The sequence below is a fragment of the Saccopteryx bilineata genome, chromosome 4, assembly GCF_036850765.1.
Source record: "Saccopteryx bilineata isolate mSacBil1 chromosome 4, mSacBil1_pri_phased_curated, whole genome shotgun sequence".
In the NCBI taxonomy this organism is placed as follows: Eukaryota; Metazoa; Chordata; class Mammalia; order Chiroptera; family Emballonuridae; genus Saccopteryx; species Saccopteryx bilineata.
The window spans coordinates 289,648,607-289,667,293 of NC_089493.1; the positions used below are offsets into that span (position 1 = coordinate 289,648,607).

The 18,687-nt window shown below is 48.1% G+C and overlaps 1 protein-coding gene across 3 annotated transcripts in view; it reads right to left on the bottom strand.

The window, feature by feature from the left end:
- Window positions 1–18,687, bottom strand: part of RAB11FIP3 (RAB11 family interacting protein 3) — a 97,992-nt gene that overhangs the window by 35,097 nt on the left and 44,208 nt on the right. For all 3 annotated transcript variants that reach the window (XM_066275426.1, XM_066275425.1, XM_066275427.1), the window contains exons 2-3: window positions 11,378–11,471; window positions 2,337–2,428 (exon numbers count right to left, since the gene is read on the bottom strand). In XM_066275426.1, the coding sequence (XP_066131523.1) occupies window positions 2,337–2,428; window positions 11,378–11,471 (186 nt within the window). The remainder of the gene's footprint in view (window positions 1–2,336; window positions 2,429–11,377; window positions 11,472–18,687) is intronic.

The following is an 18,687-nucleotide window of genomic DNA, read 5'->3' on the forward strand; positions in this document are numbered from 1 at the left end:
CCCATAACGCCAAGGTTGAGGGTTTGGTCCTCAAGCAGGACACACAAGGGCACTCTACCCAGGATGATTATCTGATCTCGAGATCCTTAATTTCATCTGAAAAGACCCCATGTTCACAAGTTCTGTCAGGTGGACATACCTTTTCTGAGACCACCATTCGACCCACTACCCCCACCTACACATAAAATATTAAAAGTCAATGTAATGTCCTAGCAGAAAAATGAGAGAGGACTAAAACAAAAGACTGTTGATAAAGCATATGCACTGGGAGACGTGATAAGGGTCAGTGCTGACGACGTAAGGGACTGCAATACTGCTGGGAAGGCAATTCTCCCGGTGCTCCGAACAGAAAGGGAAGGCTCGAGGATGCCCGAGCTGCATCCTGGAAAATTCAAGATGTGACAAACCACACAGAGCCCTCTGCGGCCGTGTAAACGGCCTCTTCCCATCACGGGGCTGGCAGTTCCTCTGAAAGCTGACATTCGAGTCATGCACACTTGAGGTCCCCCGTCTGGCCACACTGTGCCCTGCAGTCAGTACAAGTCCCAGCTGGGCACTGACCTCCACATGCCAGGACCAGACCTGCCACCCCCATCACACCAAGAATGAACACAGGGAACAGAAGGCAGGTGACTCCTGTCTTTGGGGAGGAGGGCTCAGGCCCAGCTGGTACTTTTGGACAAAGCTGTGAAGGGTTTACATGCCCAGGTGGCCTATGGGGATCTGTGCTGGCAGAAACGCCAGTCAGAAAGTAACCCTACATTATCTAGGGGTCACCAATACCTGGGGCAGCTTCTCAGAGGAGGGATGGAGATACAGAAGAAAAGAGGTAGAATCCTGTGGTGACTTAATATTCTGAGGGACTTTCAGAAACTATTCTGTGCTACCCTCCCCATTTTACAAAGGAGCTGGGCTCAGGCCCACTGGGCCACAGACTAACCCTGTTCCCCTCGATGGGTAACAGAGGGCTGAGGGATTGACAGTGACCACCATGGCCTTCTCCAAAAGCTCTTCAAGAACTTAGAAGTTTCTAGTGTATTTTTAAAAAATATTTCCAGATCTAGGTGCCTGGGCTCTTCCAGCATCTGCCTCTTGCCTCCTCCCTAACTGGTGGGACACAGTGATGGTTGTGTTTTCTGTCTTCCGTGGCTGTGCTCACACACCTTTCCCAAGCCTTGGCAGAGGTAGCTCAGTTGTTAGAGCATCATCCCCATACACCAAAGTTGTGGGTTTAATCGCTGGTCAAGGCACAAACAAGAATCAATGAATGAAAGCATTGTAAGTGGTACAACAAAACAAATCAGTGTTTCTCTCTCTCTCTAAAAATCAATAAATTAAAAACAAACCAACAAAGAAACAAACAAAACCTTGCTCTGGGCAGTTAGCTTAGTCAATTAGAGTATCATCCTGAAACACCAAGATTGCGGGCTTGACCCCCAGGGGCACATTCAGAAAGTGACTAAAGAATGCACAACTAAGCGGAACAACAAATAAATGCTTCTTTCTCTCTATCTCCACTCTTCCCTTCTCTGTCTCTCTAAAATCAATCAAGAAAAAAAAAAGCAGCTTTAATTGATTGGCTCAGTGGATAGAGCATTGGCCCGGCGGTTCGATCCCCGGGCAGGGAACACATGAGAAGCGACCATCTGCTTCTCTCCCCCTTCCTCTCCCCCTTCTCTCTCTTCCCCTCTCACAGCCAGTGGCTCAGGTGTTTCAAGCATTAGTCCCAGGTGTTGAAGATATCTCGGTTGATGTGAGCATCGACCCCTGATGGGGGTTGCCAGGTAGATCCCGGTTGGGGCACATGCAGGAATCTATCTCCCCTTTTCTCACTTAAAAAAAAAACCCACCCACAATTACCAGCAATACCATGTAACCATAGCAACCCTGGCTTCTTCTGGGAGTTAGGGGCCGAGTAAAGCAAGGCATTAGTCATAGGTCCCTAGTAGACCCAGAAAATGGTTTGAAACTTGATAAAATGAAAACCTCATAATGAGTAGCCCTGGTTCTCAGGCCAAGGGGATTTATCAAGAGTCCTAACTGCTCAGTCTGTCACTGTACTAGCAGCAGGCCCAAAGACATCTCCTGCCAAGGGTCTCAGGTGTGTAACTCTCAGAGCAGATGCCCGTCAACCACATGCTGCAGCCATGAGCCCCCCAAAGCCCAATGCCCACCCCCACAGAGTACACAGGGCAGCCGAGTGAGCCCTGCCCTGCCCTCCCAGCCGCTTCCAACAGAAACAGTCCTGGTGACCACTGAGTGAACCAGGACTTAAGAGCGCACAGAGGGAGAGCTGTAGTCAAAACCCCTCTTGGCTCTCTTTGAAGACCACTTACCTCAAAGGTGACGAAGTCCTCAAACTCATCAGGGCAGGCCTGTGGCTCCTCGTCCTGGGCAGGGACAATGCTACACAGCTGGCCATCAGAATCTGCAGGAAAGAAGACCCAGACTCAGCAGATAACCCAGCCACCCAGAGAGGTCAAGGGGGAAACTATGCACGTGGTCAGTGGAGCCGAAACTGGCTCTGAGAAACCCAGAGGGAAAAGTCTGGACAGGAGAGAGGACGCCCCACTGAAACGCTTCGTGTCAGAGTTCTCAGCGGTGGTGTAAAGGCCACACGGCAACCACTTCTTAAAGAGCTAGACAGCATGTGAAAGAGCACAGTCCAGCTCTGGGACCCTGCTCACGGCTCTCGAGAGGACTTGATGCCAGGCTTAATTTTTTTTTTTTTTTTTTTTTTTTTACAGAGGCAGAGATAGACAGGGACAGACAGACAGGAACGGAGAGAGATGAGAAGCATCAATCATCAGTTTCTCGTTGCGCGTTGCTACTTCTTAGTTGTTCATTGATTGCTTTCTCATATGTGCCTTGACCGCGGGCCTTCAGCAGACCGAGCAACCCCCTGCTGGAGCCAACGACCTTGGGTCCAAGCTGGTGAGCTCTTTGCTCAAGCCAGATGAGCCCATGCTCAAGCTGGCAACCTCGGGGTCTCGAACCTCGGTCCTTCTGCATCCCAGTCCGACGCTCTATCCACTGCGCCACCACTTGGTCAGGCCAGGCTTCATTTTTTTTAAAATTGTACCTTTAGGGAGGTGTAGGTATAAAGAAATAGTACCAACATAACAACACTTTGTCCTCAGTGCTGGACTCACTAGCAGTTTTTATTCTTCTTTTTTGCTTAATTTTATCTTTTATAATAAATGTTTTATTTTATAATATGAAAAACCTTAAAGGAAAAGCAATTTTTTCATGATGGACAGACTCTAGTTCTGACATCAGCAATAGAAACATCACTTTTCTTTTTCTTTTTTTCTTTTTCTTTTTTACAGAGACAGAGAGAGTCAGAGAGAGGGATAGATAGGGACAGACAGGAATGGAGAGAGATGAGAAGCATCAATCATCAGTTTTTCATTGCGACACCTTAGTTGTTCATTGATTGCTTTCTCATATGTGCCTTGACCGGGGGACTTCAGCAGACCGAGTGACCCCTTGCTCAAGCCAGTGACCTTGGTTCCAAGCTGGTGAGCTTTGCTCAAACCAGATGAGCCCACACTCAAGCTGGCAACCTTGGGGTCTCAAACCTGTGTCCTCCGCATCCCAATCCGACACTCTATCCACTGCGCCACCGCCTGGTCAGGCGAAACATCACTTTTCAAACATGACCAGTTCCACGAAGAAAAGACACTGGCTTCCACGATCTCCTGGCCAGGTCCAGGTGTAACGCTTTCTTTTTTTTTTTTTTTAATTTTTTTTTATTTTTATTCATTTTTTTTTTTAGAGAGGAGAGAGAGAGGGAGAGAGAGAGAGAAAGAGAGACAGAGAGAAGGGGGGAGGAGCTGGAAGCATCAACTCCCATATGTGCCTTGACCAGGCAAGCCCAGGGTTTCGAACCGGCGACCTCAGCATTCCAGGTCGACGCTTTATCCACTGCGCCACCACAGGTCAGGCCAGGTGTAATGCTTTCTAAAGAGCGTGCAAGTCATAGAGTTATGTTTCCTGATGCAGCCTCGCTCCTGTGAAACTCTATCGTAAGAAATATTTATTTGGTCTTCATCCCTAGTCCTGACAGAGCTCCTAAAACCCTGGGGATTTCCTGTGTGACGGTGGCGGTGGCGGTGGCGGGGGAGGTACCTGCTGCTATTCATTAGCAAACCCTTTGATTTCACCTGGGTTTAAACTAACGCGGTGACTCTTGGGGGGCGGTTAGAGGAACCAACCTGGTGATTACAAGGCTGGAACTTGCACCTCCACCCTCACCTCCTGGAGAAGGAGCGGCCGGAGGCTGAGCTAATCACCACTGACCAATGACTTAATCATGCCTGCGTAATGGAGCCTCCATAAAAAACTCAAAATTAGGGGGTTCAGAGAGCTTCTGAGTTGGTGAACACATCATATCCGGAGAGTGGTGCATGAGAAACTCCTAAGGGCCTGAAGCCCCCTGTGCTGTAGACCCTTCCAGACCTGCATTACGTGTCTCTCCATCCGGCTGTTCATTGCAACCTTTATAATAAACTGGTGATAGAACTAGTGTTCTTCTGGGTTCTATGAGCCATAATAGCAAATTATCAAACCTGAGAAAGAGGTTGTGTCAGGCAGAAGTGTGGGTGTCCTGGGCACCTGAAATGGGGTCTGCGCTAACACTGGGCAGGGGGTGTCAGAATTCATTCAATTGTAGGACACCCAGGTGGGCTCTGCAGGAAATTAGAGAAATACATGGTGAGGAAACCCACACACTGAGTGTCAAAGTGTGAGCAGAAAACAGATCACAGTAGTACTTGTTTAAAATATATCAGCTGCCTGACCTATGGTGGCGCAGTGGATAAAGCGTCAACCTGGAAACGCTGAGGTTGCCGGTTCAAAACCCTGGGCTTGCCTGGTCAAGGCACATATGGGAGTTGATGCTTCCTGCTCCTCCCCCCTTCTCTCTCACTCTCTCTCCCCTCGCTATAATGAATAAATAAAAATAAAAAAAATATTTAAAATATATCAGCTACTTATCAGTAATATATCAATACATTTCACATAAGCTAACATAACATCAGTCACTGATTTACCAAGTGGAGATGAGTCTTTGAGGGCCAGATGGAAGTGCAAGCCTCCCTGGATGCTCCTGGGAAGAGCACTTTGAAATGGCTTCCTTGGCCAGAGGTCACTCACTTTGGCAGCTGGACCATGCGGGGAACGTGCTGCCCTTCACATCTCCCAGCCAGACTCTGAAGGGGCAGTGGTCTGACATCACTACACCAGCCAATGTAAGTGGAGAAGGGAGAATGAATGCTGAAGGACCTTCACCACAGAGCAACAGCTGGACACAGGCTACTCCACCCAGTTTCTAAAGAGTGCTCTCAATTTAAACAGTAATAATGCTTTCCCGCAACAATTATGCAAATTAAAGCATTTATGCATTCAGTAATTACAAGACGCCTTTGTCAATTCAATTGCTTTGCAGTAGTGATTAAGGCCCTTAAACCAAACTCCCTTATATGACTGTTGTTTTGTACTGTTTTCTCTCAAAGTGCGGCTAAATATCTGAGCGGCTCAGACTAGGGCAGAAATAAGAGCCTCAGAGCACAGCAGGCCGGACCCGACGCAGATGGGCGCTGGCGCTGGCCTCTGGCTCTAGCACACACTGCCCACCAAGCCAGCTGACAGCCTTCAAGTCTCCTGCACTGGAAGTTTCAGTCTTCGGTGCAGGTAAACTAGAGTAGAACTACATGTGCTCTTTTTGGAGGGGGAGATGATTGCCGTAGACAGAAGTTTTTGGTTTGAGATCACACTTTGGGGGGGGGGTATTTTTCCGAAGTTAGAAGCGGGGAGGCAGTCAGACAGATTCTGGCAAGCACCCAACCGGGATCCACCCTGCGTGCCAGACAGGGGCCATCGCCCATCTGGGGCATCAAGAGTTGTGGCGGAGCCATTCTAGCGTCTGAGGCAGAGGCCACGGAGCTGTCCTCAGTGCACGGGCCAACTTTGCTCCAATGGAGCCTCGGCTGCGGGAGGGGAAGAGAGAGAGACAGAGAGGAAGGAGAGGGGGAGGGGTGGAGAAGCAGATGGGCACTTCTCCTGTGTGCCCTGGCCGGGAATCGAATCTGGGACTTCCACACACTGAGCCAACTTTGTACTACTGAGCAAACCAGCCAGGGCCAAGATCACACATATTTTGTAAAGGGCAAGACTGTCTTTAGCCTATTTTCCTCCCTCTTAAATGTTAATAGTTTTTTATTCTCTTTTGCAAGTAAGAGGAAGGGAGATAGAGAGACAGACTGCTGCATGCACCCCCACCGGGATCCACCCAGCAACCTGTCTGGGGCTGATGTTTTGCCCACAGAGCCATCTTTAGCATCTGGAGCCAATGCGCTCAAACCAATCAAGCCACAGCTGCAGGAGAAGAAGAGAAAGAGAGGGGGGATGGAAGGGGTGGAGAAGCAGGTGGTCACCTCTCCTGTGTGTCCTGACCAGGAATCGAACCTGGGACTTCCACACAGCGGGCCAACACTCTACTATTGAGCAAACTGGCCAGGGCCTAAATGTTAACAGTACTACTTGCACTTCCAAAAACTGAAACAAAGAATTTCAAACTCTCAAAACTTAGCCAGTCATTTCAGATACATAGACATGTGCTCAGATTTCAGTGGTGAGCGTATGATCTAGGAGTCTTGCCCCATATAATGAAGAAAAAGCTGTGAACATAGCTGGCGCTTTTATATTCTTGATGGGAACTAATAGGACTCTTCTATCAGTTTTCTCTATAAAAACTAAAACAATTTTCAATTAAGCAGAAATTTTTAATGTCCATTTATCTTATTCTTCCAGAGCCTGGGGGGAGGGAGAAAGCCAGAGCAATGGCCTATTTGTAACAATTCCCTCTCTATCTTATTCTATTCCTGAAATAAGGCCTGTGATGATGACAGTAACAATCTCCTTGCGCTTTTCCGGCAAACTGGGTCATTACATCGTGTCACCTGCTACGCCGCTCCCGGTTACAGAATAAAATCGGACAGGCAGGGCAGGCTGTGTGCTGCTATGATGGCACACTGAAGGGGAGACCCAAAGTGAACTTGAGCTGAAATTCAGTTCAAGCAGTCATGCTTTGCACTCTTCCAAGTGCTATGAGATAACATTCCAAAATCATTTTTGACTTGCTTTTATTCTAATTCTATTCTCACTCTCCTAACAAAAGTGCAATGATAAAGTCAAATTACCAAAAAAAAATAGTAAATTAAAAAAAAGTAAAGCCAAGGCCACAGCCCTGACCCAGACCAGCAGTACATCTGAGGCACGGGGTGAGGTACCCTCCCCAGCACCGCCCCCCCAAAGCCTATACCAACTGCAGCCACCTGGGCACCCCGCTGCTCGTGCCTCCTCCCAGAGACAGTCCTGCCCTGCGGGTGCTGAGTCAAGGGCCACTCAACAGCCCTTTCAAAGGGAGTCTGAGGTTAGAGTTGAACTGTGAGGCCTCTCGACAAAAAGGTCAAGTCTTCCCAAAGTGCTCACAGCACAGACATGCCCCCACCTTTGGGTCCCAGCTGCCCAAAGCAGCCACACTGACCTCCCTCAGCTCCCCAAAGCACACAGCATGCCCCCCTTCCACACCACCCACCTGGACTCTGGCCCCCTTTCCAGACGTTCTCAGGGAGCCCTCCACTGACCATCTCTGGCTTTGCCCTCCTCCTGAACTGCTGTCCCGTCTCCTAGCTCCAGCGCCTCCTTGTCTGTGGGCTGTCCTCCCGGGAACGCCAGCTCCCTAGGGCAAGGGGCTCTGTACTTCCCAGAGCCTGGAACAGCCTGGCTCCACAGTATCCACACCCACGGTCCTCACAGGTCTCGGCAGGGCCCTCCCGTGGCTACAGCCCCTCCAGCCAGCCTGATCCAAGCTCTCATCACTAAAACCTCCCCTCGGCCTACCCACTCAAGGTCCGTATCCCATCTGCTGGCCAGCCAACCCCTCACCAACTCTGTCCAAGGTCCCCAACCTCTCTGTCCCCTAAACCACACACCCTACCAGCAGACTGTCCCCCAGGGACCAGGGTCTACCACCTCACTTCAGCAGCAGGGGTCTGCTCTGCCCAGGTTAAACTCATGGCGGGGAGGACACCATTTACAATGTACCCTACAATGTGGTATCATGTTGAGACCAAGCCTCACCCTCTGGGGACGTTTCTATTCCAGAATGTTCTTGCAAGAAACCACAGCACCATTTCCTGGAGACTCCATCCTAACTCCAGGACTAATTGGGGGGAAGGGTTATTTTTAATTAAACCCAAGTGGAAATAATACCAAAAAGAATACAAAACAAGAAACTGAACCCCAGTGGGGGTCAGCGGCATGTGTGGGTTGGCCAAAGGCAGGGCTTTCCCAAAGTGAACTGATTTGGGGGCTCAGAGGAGCAGGGGCTACTCCTCGATGCAGAAGGAGGCGCAGCTGCAGTAAGGCAGGTACCGGGGGATGCGCAGTGACCAAGGCAGTGTGCCAGCTGAGCCCGGAGATGTGCGAAAGAGAGCAGGCTGGAGAGAGCTCTGGGTGGAGACAGACAGCCCTGGTCAGCTCCTCTCGGGCGGAGACAGAGAACCTAAAATCCTACCCAGGGCCCTGACTCAGGCTCCCCTCTGCCAGCCCCTGGAAAGACGGAGTGCCTCAGCAGCAGTGCGAACATCGCGGGCAAGGCAAGACGAGGGCAGAGGGGCGGGCGTACAGGCAGAGTCCCCTGCTCAGCAAATCCAGGTGAGTGGTTAACCATTAAGAAAAGCAGGTCTCAAGGAGAAAGGCCATTCTCAGATGGCCATTTTCTCTCACTAGATTAATAATTATCTACACACGCTTTCAGCTGCTAAACTTCGAGACACATGCAACCCACGAGACAACCACGTGGGTCAGCAGCCAGCAACCCCTCCTGCTTGACAGGGTCTCAGCCTCTGCAGAGACAGGTCCTCTCCCGCACCAGGCAGGTCAATGGCCAGAGGATTTTATTACAGTGGACTGAGCTGCACCTGCCTGAGTCACGAGCTGTCGGGGAGCACATGCTGACTCCCAGGTCACGACCCCCCGAGAACTCCTGCAGCAGAGCTTGCTCCATTGCAATTTAACCAAGGCCCCAAAGAACAGAGTAGCCAACGGCCTGGACTTTGACAAGAGAGGGCTTCTGAGCCCCACAGATGGCCTCAGCACCACTGGCTACCACCCAGGGCTCCCCCCGCCCATACCCACGGGCCCAGCTGCCACTGGGCTCCCAGCCCTGGCACCTGAGAGGAATCTGAGCTCCTCCACCACCTAGATCCGAGGATGCCTAGTCTCAGCCCGCGGCTGGAAGGTGGAGAGACCGCAGAGGGCATGGCCAAGGCCCGGAGCTCCTCCCAGCCCCTGTGCTTTTAGTCCCAGGAAACACACTGATGTCATCAACACCTGTGGGGTAGGCTGTGCAGCTCAGCTCCACGCCCCACTCCCCACAGAGACAGCAGCAGCACCTCCCCTGTTGCTCCCTCCTCATCATGTGCTCTGTGCACACAAGGACCCTGACTGCTGCTTCACCGCGGAGTCCCTGAGCTGTGCTGGTGTTCACATGTGTGTGGACTGATTGGGTGAAAGAAGTAGTAACAAACAGGGCTCCATACACAGAACACTACCCAAAGCCATCTGGGATTTGGTGTTTTAGGAAACCAAGGCATTATGTAACACTGTTGGGCAATAATTTTGCAGAGGTGACAGACAAGGCAGATGAGACTCTTATCAACACTGCTAATAAGACCTCAGGTTCTGCTTGACCAGCACTGGTGCAGTGGATAGAGCGCCAACCTGGGATGCTGAGATCTCAGGTTCGAAACCCTGAGGCTGCCAGCTTGAGCGTGAGCTCATCTGGCTTGAGCACAGGCTCACCAGCTTGAGTGTGGGTGGGGTCACTGGCTTGAGCGTGGAACCATGGACATTATGCTATGTCGCTGGCTTGAGCAAGGAGTCACTAGCTCAGCTGGAGCCCTCTAATCAAGGCACATTTGAGAAGTAATCAATGTACAACTAAAGAGATGCAACTATGAGTTGATGCTTCTCATCTCTCTCCCTTCCTGTCTTTCTCTCTCTGTCTCTCTCTCTGTCTTTCTCTCTGTCTCTCTCGGACCAAGGGCACCCCCCTTAATTGGGCCACCATGATTACCATAGACCCTGCTGAGTCTCTTTATGCCTCTCTTTTTCCAATGAGGTACAGAAAGTTGGCGGAAAGCCTCTGACTGGTGACTTCCAACACCATCTCTCCACACAGCCTGGCCAAAGAAGGAGAATGAGAAGGAAAGGTCTACTCAGAGGTTCAGTTTCATTTGAAGAGGAAAGTGTATGGGCAACTGGTAAGAGAGTAAAATGGTACAACCACCTGGAAGAACAAGGGGCAGTTTTATTTCTGTTTCTTTTCTTTTTTTATTGATTTGAGAGAGGGAGAGAGAAATAGGCAGGAGAGAAAGATGAAGGAGAGAGATGAGAAGCATCAACTCATAGATCTTCACTTTAGTTGTTCATTGATTGCTTCTCATATGTGCCTTGACCAGGGGGCTCCAGCCAAGCCAGTGACCCCTTGCTCAAGCCAGTGATCTTGGGCTTTAAGCCAGTGACCTTGCAATCATGTTGATGATCCCACACTTAAGCCAGTGAACCCACGCTCAAGCTGGCAAGCCCACACTCAAGTGAGTGACCTTTGCATTTCGAACCAAGGACCTCAGCATTCCAGGTCGATGCTCTATCCACTGCACCACCACTGGGTCAGGCAACATGGGGCAGTTTTGTAAGAAATTCACAGAATGGCACACTTAACATATCATTATAAGTAGATTTTTACTCAAAAAAGACTGCAAACAAATACTGATCTCTAGGTAATGATCATCAATACACAGGCTGGAGTGTTTAGGATTAAGTATATGGAAGAATACTGATATGAAATGCATCCCATTAGAAAAAAGGAAACAATTGTTGAATAGATAGGAAGACAGATGAATAATATACAGATATAGTATAAGATACAATGCTGCCTGCAGAACACAGATGACAGATATACATATGGGTGTTCACTATTTAAGTCCCTTAGTATTTCTGTATGTTTCAAAGTTCCCATTGAAAACTCTTTGGGGGAAAGTGGCAGTAGCTTCCTAACATTGTCGATAAGTAGTTGACTCAGTCAATTCTGGAAGATAAGGTGTGTGAGGAACAAAGAACAAGAAAGAAGAGAGAGCACGCAGAAACCTGGGACATTTTAGGGGCTTCAAAGAGAAGGGAGATGTTAAGCTCAGCAAAAGGAGTCTGAGGAGAAAGGGCACTGACAGTGGGTGGCTGGGCGAGAGGGAAGGGTGGTGGAGGTGAGGAAGGGGAGAGGCGAGGGGAGCACAGGGTGGAGACCACTGACCTCCGTTTCTGATCGCCAGGATCCCTCGGTAGAAGTCTTCAAAAGTGATCACGCCGAGCCCACTGGGATCCAAGTATTTCGTTAAGTCCTTCACCTGCAATTGCCAAGTGAGAATACGTTACTCAAGCCCTTACAAAACTGGAGGGGGGGGTGTTAAGGACACTACTCTTTTATGGATTCTTGCTGTATTGGCCAAGAGCTTGCTTAAAGGCCTTAATCACTGTAAAAAAAAAATAGAAGACTGGATAAAGAAGATGTGGCACATATACACTATGGAATACTACTCAGCCATAAGAAATTATGACATTGGATAATTTACAACAAAATGGTGGGGTAACACCATTATAACATTATACGGAGTGAAATAAATAAATCAGAAAAAAACAAGAACTGCATGATTCCATACATTGGTGGGACATAAAAATGAGACCAAGAGACATGGACAAGAGTGTGGTGGTAACGGGGGGGTGGGGGGGAGGAGGAAGAGGGGCACAAAGAAAACTAGATAGAAGGTGATGGAGGACAATCTGACTTTGGGTGATGGGTAATGCAACATAACTGAATGACAAGATAACCTGGACATGTTTTCTTTGAATATATGTACCCTGATTTATTGATGTCACCCCATTAAAATTAATAATAAAAAAAAACTGGAGGGGGGTGTAGCATGCACTTGACTTTTCCACCACATTCAGAGAAGCAGCCTACTTACAAGGCGCGTGTGAAAATAAGAGCCACTGGTTCCTTTGATCCAAAGGCCACCAACAACTCCGGACAGAACAGGTGTGTCCTAGAAAGAAGGTGCCAACAGCACCTGGGACCATGAGTCATGCAACAAGGTCCTGCTCTCAAAAGTCAACAGCTATACTCCTTAAGTGGAAAGATTATCGGTGTGGACATTTCAGGTATTATTCTAGCCAGTATCTAGACAACGACACATAGCCTAGACCCACCCATCCATTCTAAAAGCTGCGCAGAATTCTTAGAACAAGCAGCTTAGGCAAGGCGACCTAAAAATCATAAAAAGTAAAGCAGGATAACTCACACATGTTACAGAGAAGGAAAACTCTTCAGAAAGAAGATGCATTTGTATTTCCAAGTATAAACTGCATTTCATTAAAATGCAAAAGAGATGAGAAGTATTAATTCTTCGTTGTGGCCTCTTTTTTTATTCTTTTTGTATTTTTTCTGAAGCTGGAAACAGGGAGAGACAGTCAGACAGACTCCCGCATGCGCCCGACCGGAATCCACCCGGCACGCCCACCAGGGGCAACGCTCTGCCCACCAGGGGGGCGATACTCTGCTCATCCGGGGAGTCGCTCTGTTGCGACCAGAGCCACTCTAGTGCCTGGGGCAGAGGCCAAGGAGCCATCCCCAGCGCCCGGGCCTTCTCTGCTCCAATGGAGCCTCGGCTGCAGGAGGGGAAGAGACAGAGAGGAAGGATAGGGGGAGGGGTGGAGAAGCAGATGGGCGCTTCTCCTATGTGCCCTGGCCGGGAATCGAACCCGGGACTTCTGCACGCCAGGCCGACGCTCTACCACTGAGCCAACCGGCCAGGGCCTCGTTGTGGCCTCTTAGTTGTTCATTGATTGCTTTCTCATATGTGCCTTGACTGAGGGACTACATTTCAAGACACCATTAGTAAAACTAAAAGATAAAACACAACTGGGAAAAATATTTATAAATCAAATATCTGATAAAGGACTTGTATCTAGAATGTACAAAGAAATTTCACAATGCAAAAAGAAAACAAAAAACACAATTAAAAAACTTTTTAGCCTGACCAGGTGGTGGTACAGTGGATAGAGCATCGGACTGGGATGCAAAGGACTCGGGTTCAAAACCCCAAGGTCACTGATTTGAGCACGCTCTCACCCGGCTTGAGAGCGGTATTGCTGGCTTGAGTGTGGGATCATAGACATGATCCCATGGTCACTAGCTTGAGCCCAAAGGTTGCTGGCTTGAGCCCAAGGTCGCTGGCTAGAGCAAGGGGTCACTCGGTCTACTGTAGCCCCCCAGTCAAGGCACATATGAGAAAACAATCAATGAACAACTAAGAGGCCGCAATGAAGAACTAATATTTCTCATCTCTTTCCCTTCCTTTTTGTCTGTCCCTGTCTGTCCCTCTTTCTGACTCTCTGTCTCTGTCACACAAAAAAACAAACAAACAAAAAAAATCTTTTAAATTTTTTTCCATTGATTTGAGAGAGAAAGAAAAAGGAAGGGAGAGAGAGAGAGAGAGAAGCACCAGCTCATTGTTTCACTTAGTTGTTCCATTTAGTTTTGCATTCACTGATTGCTTCTCATACGTGCTCTGACCAGAGGTTGAACCCAACACCTCTGATGTGCCAAACTGACGCTTTATCCCCTGAGCCATCTGGTCAGGGCCAAAAACACAATTTTTTTAAAAACAGGGCAAAAGACTGAAACAGTTATTTCATCAAACAAGATATACAAACGGCTTATAAGCACATGAAAGATGCTTAAGATCATGAGTCCTTAGGGACCTGCAAATTAAAACCACGAACTATCACCTGACCGGGCGGTGGCGCAGTGGATAGAGCGTCGGACTGGGATGTGGAGGACCCAGAATTGAGACCCCAAGGTCGCCAGCTTGAGCACGGGCCCATCTGGTTTGAGCAAAGCTCACCAGCTTGGACCCAAGGTCGCTGGCTCGAGCAAGGGGTTCCTCGGTCTGCTGAAGGCCCATGGTCAAGGTACATGTGAGAAAGCAATCAATGAACAACTAAGGTGCCACAACGAAAAATTGATGCTTCTCATCTCTCTCCATTCCTGTCTGTCTGTCCCTATCTGTCCCTCTCTCTGACTCTCTCTCTGTCTCTGTCAAAAAAACCCCAAAAAACAAAAACACGAGCTATCACTCACCAGGAACAGCAGTAATTAAAAGTACGGACAATACAGGTTGGCCAGGATGTGAAAAAATTGGAGCCCCATGTAGCTAGGAGGAATGTAAAATGGTCTGGCCAATTTGGAAAATCATTTGGCAGTTTCTTGAAAAAAATAAACATAAGTTTATCATACAACACAGCAACTGGACTCTTAGGTATCTATCCAAGAGGAAAAAAATCCAAAAAAATCCATAGCAATTTTGCATTCATAACAGCAAAAGAACAAAAGCAACCCAAATGTCCATCAACTGAGGAATGGATAAACAAAATCTGACCTATCCAGACAATAAACTACTTATTCAGCCATAAAAAGGAATGAAATACTGGTACACACTACAATGTGAATGAGCCTGAAAAACATTTGGAAGTAAAAGAGCCAACCAGACACAAAAGGCTATAAATTATATAATTTTACTTATAGGAAATTTTCAGAAAACACAAATCTTTAGAGATACAAAGCAGATCAGTAATTGCCTGGAAATTGCGGGGTAGAAGTGGGACTGACTGCTAACAGCACAAGAAATTATTTTTTATTATTGACGTTAAAGAGAAAGAAGGGGGAGAAAGAAAGAGACAGGAACATCACCTGTTCCTGTGTGTGCCCTGACCGGGGATCGAACCAGCAACCTCTGCATATCTGGACAATGCTCTAACCAACCGAGCCAGGGCACAGCACAAGAGATCTTTTTGGGATGTGAAAATACTATAAAACTAGGTTGTGGTGATGACTGTATAACTACAAATTTACTAAAAGTAATTGATTTGTACACTTACAGTGGGTAAATTTTATGGCACATAAATTGTGCTTCAACAAGCTCTTAAAATAGATGAGTAGAGATGAAAAGGATTCGAGAGACAACTACTGAAGGCAAAGACACATTAGTATGACTATCAAGTCCCTGAGAAAAAATATCAAAGCAAAGGTACAGAACACATAATCAAACTTATATTTGCCTGGCCTGTGGTGGCACAATAGATAAAGCGTCAACCTGGAATGCTGAGGTCACCGGTCCAAAGCCCTGGGCTTGCCTGGTCAAGGCACAAATGACAAGCAATCAATGAACAACTAAAGTGAAGTTAATATTTCTCGCTCCCCTGCCTCTCTCTTTCCTCTCTTTGTAAAATCAATAAATTAAAAAAAATTTTTAAGAAAACTTCCCTTAAAAAAATTCACTACAGGCCCTGGCCAGTTGGCTCAGCGGTAGAGCATCGACCCAGCGTGTGGGGGTCCCGGGTTTGTTTCCTGGTCAGGACACACAGGAGAAGCACCCATCTGCTTCTCCACCCCTCCCCTTCTCCTTTCTATCTCTCTCTTCCCCTCTCGCAGCCAAGGCTCCATTGCAGCAAAGTTGGCCAGGGTGCTGAGGACGGCTCCATGACCTCCACTTCAGGCATTAAAACGGCTCTAGTCGCCAAAGAGCAATGCCCCAGATGGGCACAGCATTGCCCCGTCAGGCATGCCAGGTGGATCCTGGTCTGTCTGACTGCCTCCCACTTCTAACCTCGGAAAAGAAAAAAAAGGAATTAACTACATATTGAAAAACTATATCAGGTACCTAAGAACTCCCAATCCCAAAAGACCTACTTCAAGACTTAATCTGGTAATTTTTTGGACTTTGAAGAAAAAAAAAGATGCTTTGAATAGCTATGCAAAAATCAAGTGATTTTTAAAAAGAAAATCAGATTATCATTAAACTTTTCAGCAGCGAAACAGAAATATTCTTTTTTAAAAAATCTTATTTGGGGCCTGCCCAGGCAGTGGCGAAATAGATAGAGTGTTGGACTAGGATGTGGAGGACCCAGGTTCGAGACCCCGAGGTTGCCAGCTTGAGCGCGGGCTCATCTGGTTTGAGCAAGGCTCACCAGCTTGAGCCCAAGGTTGCTGGCTCAAGCAAGGGGTCACTCGATCTGCTATAGCCCCCCCCCCCCCGTCAAGGCACATATGAGAATCAATCAATGAACAACTAAGGAGCCGCTACGAAGAACTGATGTTTCTCATCTCTCCCCCTTCCTGTCTTTCTGTCCCTATCTGTCCCTCTCTCTGACTCTCTCTGTCTGCCACACACACAAAAAAAAATCTTATTTGGTAAGGGAATAAATAAAAAGAGACAAATATACGGTGACAGAAAATGATTTTTTTTAATCAGTGAGAGACGGGGAGGCAGAGCCAGACTCTCACATGTGCCCAGACCAGGGTCCACCCAGCAAGCCCACTAGAAGGCGATGCTCGGCCCATCTGGGGCCCTTGCTCCATTGCAACTAGAGCCATTTTTAGTGCCTGAGGAGGAGGCCATGGAGCCATCCTCAGTGCCTGTGGCCAACTCGCTCTAATCAAGCCATGGCTACAAGAAGGCAGGAGGAGAGAAAGAAAGGGAGAGAGAGAGAGAGAGAGAGAAGCAAGAAGAGAGGGTGGGGTAGAGAAGCAGATGGGGACCTCTCCTGTGTGCCCTGACCAGGAGTTGAACCCAGGACACCCACACGCCAGGCTGATGCTCTACCACTGAGCCAACTGGCCAGGGCCAGAAAATGATTTGACTTTGGGTGATGGGTATACAATACAATCAACAGTTCAAATGCTATAGAAATGTTCACCTGAAACCTGTGTACTCTTATTGATCAATGTTACCCTGTTAAATTTAATTTTCTAAATAAAAATTTTTTTAATTTTTTTTAATTTTATTTATTCATTTTTAGAAAGGAGAGAGAGAGAGAGAGAGAGAGAGAGACAGAGAGAGAGAAGGGGGGGAGGAGCAGGAAGCATCAACTCCCATATGTGCCTTGACCAGGCAAGCCCAGGGTTTCGAACCGGCGACCTCAGCATTTCCAGGTCGACGCTTTATCCACTGCGCCACCACAGGTCAGGCAATAAAAATTTTTTAAAAATTGATTTTAGAGGCTCTGGTCGGTGGCTCAGTAGATAGAGCATCGGCCCAGTGTATGAATGTCCCGGGTTCCATTCCCTGTCAGGGCACACAGGAGAAGCAACCATTCTGCTGCTCCCTGCTCCGTCTCCTCCTTCTTTCCCTCTTCCCCTCCTAAAGCCAGTGGCTCTAATGGTTTAAGCATGGCCCTGGGAGCAGAAGATAGCTCCATTTGAAGCACATCAGCCTCAGGCACTAAAAATAGCTCAGTTGATACTGACCAGGCCCTGAAGCAGAGAATAGAGCATCAGCCTGGGAGACTGAGGACCGCGGTTTGAAACCCTGAGGTTGCCAGCCTGAGTACAGGCTCATCAGCTGGAGCGCAGGCTCACCAGCTTGAAGCCAAGGTCACTGGCTTGAGTAAGGGATCACTGGCTGGGTTGGAGCCCCCTGGTCAAGGCACATATGAGAAAGCAATCAATGAACAACGAAGGTGCCGCAAATACAAGTTGATGCTTCTCATCTCTCTCCCTTCCTGTCTGTCTCTCACTCTCTTTCTAAAAAAATACAGTGTAGTTGATAACAGCATCAGCCTCAATGGGGCTGCATCCTGATGGGGGCGCATGCGGGAGTCCATCTTCCCTCCACTCACCCTAAAAATAAATAAATAAATAATAAATGGATTTTAAAGAGAGGGGATTGGAGAGAGAGAACAAAAGTGAAACATGGATTTGTTGTTCCGCTTATTTCTGTATTTACTGGCTGGCTCCGGCATAGGCTCCGACCTGGGATTGGACCTGCAACCTCAGCACATCAGGGCGATACTCCAGCCGACTGAGCCAACAGCCATGGCAGGAATATTCTAATTCCATCATTCCAAGTGTTGTTGAAGACTGATATCCTCCACATCACTATGCAGTATCACTCATTATTTATTAAAAATAATTATAAAAAACTGTACTTCTGGCCTGACCTGTGGTGGCGCAGTGGATAAAGTGTCGACCTGGAAATGCTGAGGTCGCCGGTTCAAAACCCTGGGCTTGCCTAGTTAAGGCACATATGGGAGTTGATGCTTCCAGCTCCTCCCCCACTTCTCTCTCTCTGTCTCTCTCTCCTCTCTGTCTCTCCTCTCTAAAATGAATAAAATTTTAAAAGAATTAAATAAAATAAAACATCGTCCCTGACCAGGCGGTGGCGCAGTGGATAGAGCGTTGGACTGGGATGCAGAAGACCCAGGTTCGAGACCCTGAGGTCCCCAGCTTGAGCGCGGGCTCATCTGGTTTGAGCAAAAGCCCACCAGCTTGAACCTAAGGTCGCTGGCTCCAGCAAAGGGTTACTTGGTCTGCTGAAGGTCCGCGGTCAAGGCACATATGAGAAAGCAATCAATGAACAACTAAGGTGTTGCAACGCGCAATGAAAAACTAATGATTGATGCTTCTCATCTCCGTTCCTGTCTGTCTGTCCCTGTCTATCCCTCTCTCTGACTCACTCTCTGTCTCTGTAAAAAAAAAAAAACAAACAAAAACTGTACTTCTGTGCA